Here is a 5,050-nt window from a genome sequence, read left to right as displayed (position 1 = left end):
TATGGGGATGGAAAGGGTACCAGCTGTAACGAAACACATGTTAACAAAAAAAAGAGTAACATCCCAACATCCTCTCTAAAGAGAGCTATCACATTCACATTGTCTATATTGCCTTCATAAACTAAATTACTGCAAGATTTAACAAGTAAAACTAATTTAACAAGAATTGAAGTCAGGCTCTGAACTAGAAAAGTATTCTAGGGGACCAAAAGTTTCATTTAAGTTGTGGGGTGCTGACTGTCACGGCTCCCAGCAATTCCCCTATGTTCCCACCCATGACTGGAGTAATGTTAAGCTGCCTCAGAGCTTCAATGGGTTCTCCTTCCCCTCTGTCCCTAAAAATACAACCCTTTATCTCTTTTGGACACAGGGATTTAAAAGAGTATATTATAAATATGGTCAAGTTCGTACTCCGTATATTTTCAATAACACAAGGAGTTAGCAAAGTACGAGTAGTAACTAATCAATGAAGCAAAAACTGATTAACATGGCCCATCTAATTCTGATTTAATCCACCCGATTGTGTATCAGCCTACACACAACTACACAAGTAGTAAGGAACATATCAATTTTACTATTTCGACAACACACAAATTTCACCAGTAGTAATCTTCTATTCAGGGGTATCTTCCCCTATAGTTTTTCCAAGATAAACTGAATTCTGTGTCACCTATACAGCAGTTCCAAGATCTAACTCAAGAATCATGTCCTTACTGATTGATAATTTAGAGATACAGCAGGCTATTAAAAGCATGAACTCAACAACAACAACATACAACAATAAAAAGCAGCAACAAACAACTAAAGCATCAACCATATAAAGAAAAAAAAAGCAATAAAGCAACAGTGGGCATCAGAAAAAGACATCAACAGCAGCAACATTTCAACAGTAGGTACAGGTCAATAGCAAACAACAAAAGCTAGATAGAAGGAATAGAAAATTTTTTATGTGACCTGATTAATTGTGGCACCAGATTTAGAAGATTGCCCATTTTGGTCAAACAAGAAGATGTGGCGCACTAGATGCATCCTTTGGAGCCGATGGAATTGCAAAATCAGGAAAGACAAAATTGATCCGAGGGTTAGCATCCCGAAGTTGAGTCAAAATTGCAGTTGTTATGCTTGGTGCAAGTTGTTGTACTAATTGAGATTGCATACTTTCTAAAAATCCTGTCGGGAATACGAAATCTGACTTTTTATCTTTTTTCTTCAAATCTGACTTTTTTACACCTTTTCCTTGTAGGCGTACACGGCTTTTGCGCTTAGGATCTGGAATCACTTCGGAGTAAGGGTCCTTAGAGTTACTACCATCTTCATGTTGGGAAGACTCCAAAGCATCCATTTTAGCCTATTTAAGGAAAATAAAGCCACCTACTTATTATTTATCAAAATTAAACAAATATATCATACAGCTAAAATGTTAACTCACAATATTCTCTTCTATTTTTTCATGGTTGGTAAGGTATTTCCTTCCCACCGTTCTCTTTCTTGACTCCTTATAGACCCTTGCTTGAGAAGGTTCTTGCTTATCAGGATCCTCTTGTTGCTGTGGAAACATAAACACATAAAAATTGAAGTGATTATTACAAATAATTAAAGGACAAGGGTGAAAGCCTCATGTAGTGATTGTAAAATAAAGATTATAAAAATAATAAAATTGCCTAGAAATGAGATGAATTATTTACCAACTTATGGCGTAAAATTGCGTAAGAGTTACGGCCCATAGTGTGCATATCATCTAACATTAGGCGATTGTCTTTGTTGATCTTACTGAATTCCTATGTGAAAACACAATCAAGATTTATAGTTTTGAACCACGTAAAATATCGAATAAGTATCTACTTTCTAATATCAATACAATAGGAAAGATGATAGCAAAAATCATGTAAAAGAAACTCTAAAAAACATTGTTGAGAAGATATCCTCTCATGCATGCAAGGAAACAATCAAAGTGTCTCTTCAAATACCAATTCAATGAAAGCTGAGGTGGTCCAGTATGGAATACATGCGTCATAGAGTAACTTCACGTTCTTAATCAAAGAAATAAACATGATTATATTAAAAACAGCTCCTGAAAACAAAGGCGATCATGATAACAAAGGCGATTATAAAAATAGTAAAAGTGACTTTTTTGGTCATGAAACTATGTTAATATTGCACAAAAACAGTTCAAAACCATATACATAATACCTCAGCCACTTTAGAATGCCAATATTGCAAAAGCTCTCTAAATTGAGGTTCTAAAATTGTGTCTGGCTTATGAAACCATCTTAAAGCATCAATGGGATATGCAGAGAAGTAGTTATTCTTAGTAAAGCATTTATGAGCTTTCCAGCTTCCATTGATAGCCTGCATCACCCATTCTCTTTCCAGCTTCAGGAACCATATACTTTTCCTAAACAAATCATGAAAATAAAACATTAGTATGTAACATGTAGCATATGGAGGTCCAAGTATTAACGAGGAATTAATTATGTAGAAAATGAAATCCAACAAAATGAATTATATTACTACGTACTTGGACATACTCCCACATTTTGCCAAGTGTGGGTAGACTTGGAAAGTTAATATAATTTAGTGGTGCAAGTTCAGAATCCCTAGCCACAGTACCCAAGAATTGCTTGAACTCCTGAACAATTTCCCGTGTAGGTCCAACTGGTTGGCCCAGTGAGTTTAAACAATAACTTAACACTCGTCTCTTGTTCGTGCATGAACCTTGGGTTGCATTGTTGGACCTCGATGCCTTTTTCTGTTAGGAGCTTTTTCAGGTTCTGTTTTTGTGTATACATTTGTAAGAAACATGTTATAAGATAGAGGTTGCAAATACATCAACTAAGTACTATAATAACGAAAATGCTGAATGAGGAGGTTCTTGGACACATAAATGCACAAGGAAATAGAAATAAAAAAAACCGGAACACAAGGCTTGTGCCCAGCTTGCCCAACAACCACCAAATAAAGGGTAACAAAAAATAGTATTATCTGTGAGTGTTGGGTACATCCAGGAGTGCCCTTGCTATCTGTTTCTGGGTCATGACAATTAAAAGATGGTAGCATTGCTGATAAAGTCATCAAACCCAGCCCCTGATAAGCCATTCATGAGATAAAATACTACTATATAGTAAACTAAAGGAAATAATTAAAAAAAATATATAATAGAGAGTTGTAAATTTATCAATCATTTTACAGTCTTATTCCTCATAAATATAAATTCAATTCCCTTATGTTCCTATTTAGATTCCTACAATTTTGTTCTGTTTCATAAATACCCATCAAGATTTAAAGCACATAGAGGAAACTAAAAGCTTATATTGAAGTTTTATAAAACCTCCAAATGTATGACAGAGAAATAAAGTGAGAGAACTAACCAAGATGTAAATGAAAGAGGCAACAATAATAGCATATAATATTTTCCAACAAAAAAATCAGCAATAATAGCCCTTAAAATTGGAAGTAACGCAACTATTCCACCCCCAAGCATCAAGCCGCCATTGCTGTTGACTGCCCCAACTTCCTCGTTATATAGCTAATCAAGTTTCCTGATATCCCATAAATTGCAATCCTCTCGGCCATCTCCACACGTAAATTCCTTTTTAATGCACAATATCGAATGATCTTCCAACACTACTAATGAATAATATGATCAATTATTAATTAAATCCATTTTGATAATTCTGAACAAACTTGAAATCATCTCATTAGTCAATTAACCAAAATTCAGATAACACAAATTCAATTCAGGGGCAGCCAAATAATCAAACCTTTAGCGGAAAATTCAAAAAAAATCCCCATGTAGATGAAAAACACATAAAACAGGAGGAAAAAAGAAAGGAAAAACAGCTAAGGGACTGAACAAGAAGGAGAGGTAGCTGGGGAGGAAATAAGAGAAAAACAATACCTTGCATTCCTTCCCTTCCATACTGAGATAGAACTTCATCTTCTAATTCTTGATCACCCTCATATTCATTACCAACATCATCATCATTCTCATTTAGTGCATCCGCTTCATCATTCTTACTTAGTGCATCCGCTTCATCATTGTCATTCTCATTAAATGCAGCGCCACAAATCCTTGCGTTTCTTGTAAGAGAATCATTCAAAGACTAATTACTTGCTATAAATGCTTCATTATTTTCTTTTTGCTTTTTTTCGGAACTCGAGGTACGCTGACATGGAACCAGGAGAACAGAACGCTCGTTTTGATCCCTTCTTTTCTGAGATAACTTGCTGCTTCTTTTGGATGCATTGATCTTGAACTCTAGCAACCTTAAGTGAGTGAATTATCTGAACTTCATCAACTGCATGCTTCTTACGGCTATTCACTTCCACAACATCAGCCATAGTTTTGGGGCAAAGTGATGATTTATTTACTTGCTTTGAAACCTATAAATCAAAAGGAAGATAAAGCATTACTAATTACATGTAAACCATGATAAACAATAAAAACAGTTTGTATAAATGACAAAATAGAAGTGAACAGCTATTTACTGGCTTTTCTTTTTCTAGAAGTGAGATTGTCAGCCATAATGTTATCAGTTTCAACCTCATTTTTCCCATCATATTCTGACGTAGAGTCATCATCCTCATTTTCTGGTGTACAATTCTGCATTGCACTTGGACAAAATAAGACATTTGTTTTTTCTTCAAGTATCTTATTAGCAACAGATGCCGATCCTAGGGCTTCCATTCTTTCTGCATTGAATTTTAGTTTTTGAAGCCGTTGCCGCTCATATTCTGTAAGCTGATTTTTGGAAGCAGAAACTTTGGGTCTACTCCTTTTCATCTGGAAAAAAAATGGAAGTATGTTAATTTTGTATGTAAAATACAATAAACTGAAACGGATTGCAATGTAAAATAAGCTCATTTATAACATATAGTGAAGTATTAAAAAAAATGTATGTCAATACCATCTGAAACCTCTCTAGGAGGGATTTGAATAGCATAATGCCACCCTTCTCTATTCAAATCTTCTACATAAAACACTTGATGTGCTTGATTTGCTAAGATAAAAGGTTCCTCTTTAGAAACGGTCTTATTCATATTAACCGTA

At 34.8% G+C, this 5,050-nt stretch overlaps 1 protein-coding gene across 1 annotated transcript; it reads right to left on the bottom strand.

Annotated features, from left to right (window-relative positions):
- Nucleotides 1–997: 997 nt before the first annotated feature.
- Nucleotides 998–2,789, bottom strand: LOC110709530. The gene is made up of 6 exons (XM_021887748.1): nucleotides 2,611–2,789; nucleotides 2,191–2,395; nucleotides 1,968–2,030; nucleotides 1,686–1,778; nucleotides 1,430–1,537; nucleotides 998–1,348 (listed from the first exon to the last, which is right to left on the bottom strand). Exons 1-6 carry the CDS (start codon nucleotides 2,787–2,789, stop codon nucleotides 998–1,000), a joined length of 999 nt encoding a protein of 332 aa, XP_021743440.1.
- Between the last annotated feature and the right edge of the window lie 2,261 nt (nucleotides 2,790–5,050).

This window comes from Chenopodium quinoa, unplaced genomic scaffold (genome assembly GCF_001683475.1).
Source record: "Chenopodium quinoa cultivar QQ74 unplaced genomic scaffold, ASM168347v1, whole genome shotgun sequence".
Lineage (NCBI taxonomy): Eukaryota > Viridiplantae > Streptophyta > Magnoliopsida > Caryophyllales > Amaranthaceae > Chenopodium > Chenopodium quinoa.
Note: the sequence above shows the minus strand (reverse complement) of the source record. Positions and strands in the feature narration are given on the sequence as shown.

Coding starts and splice junctions, on each gene's coding strand:
- LOC110709530 (XM_021887748.1), bottom strand. CDS start 2,789: ATGTATACACAAAAACAGAACCTGAAAAAGCTCCTAACAGAAAAAGGC. Junction 1,538..1,685: donor CAATTTTACGCCATAAGTTG/GTAAATAATTCA, acceptor CAGCAACAAGAG/GATCCTGATAAGCAAGAACC. Junction 1,349..1,429: donor AAAAAATAGAAGAGAATATT/GTGAGTTAACAT, acceptor TTCCTTAAATAG/GCTAAAATGGATGCTTTGGA.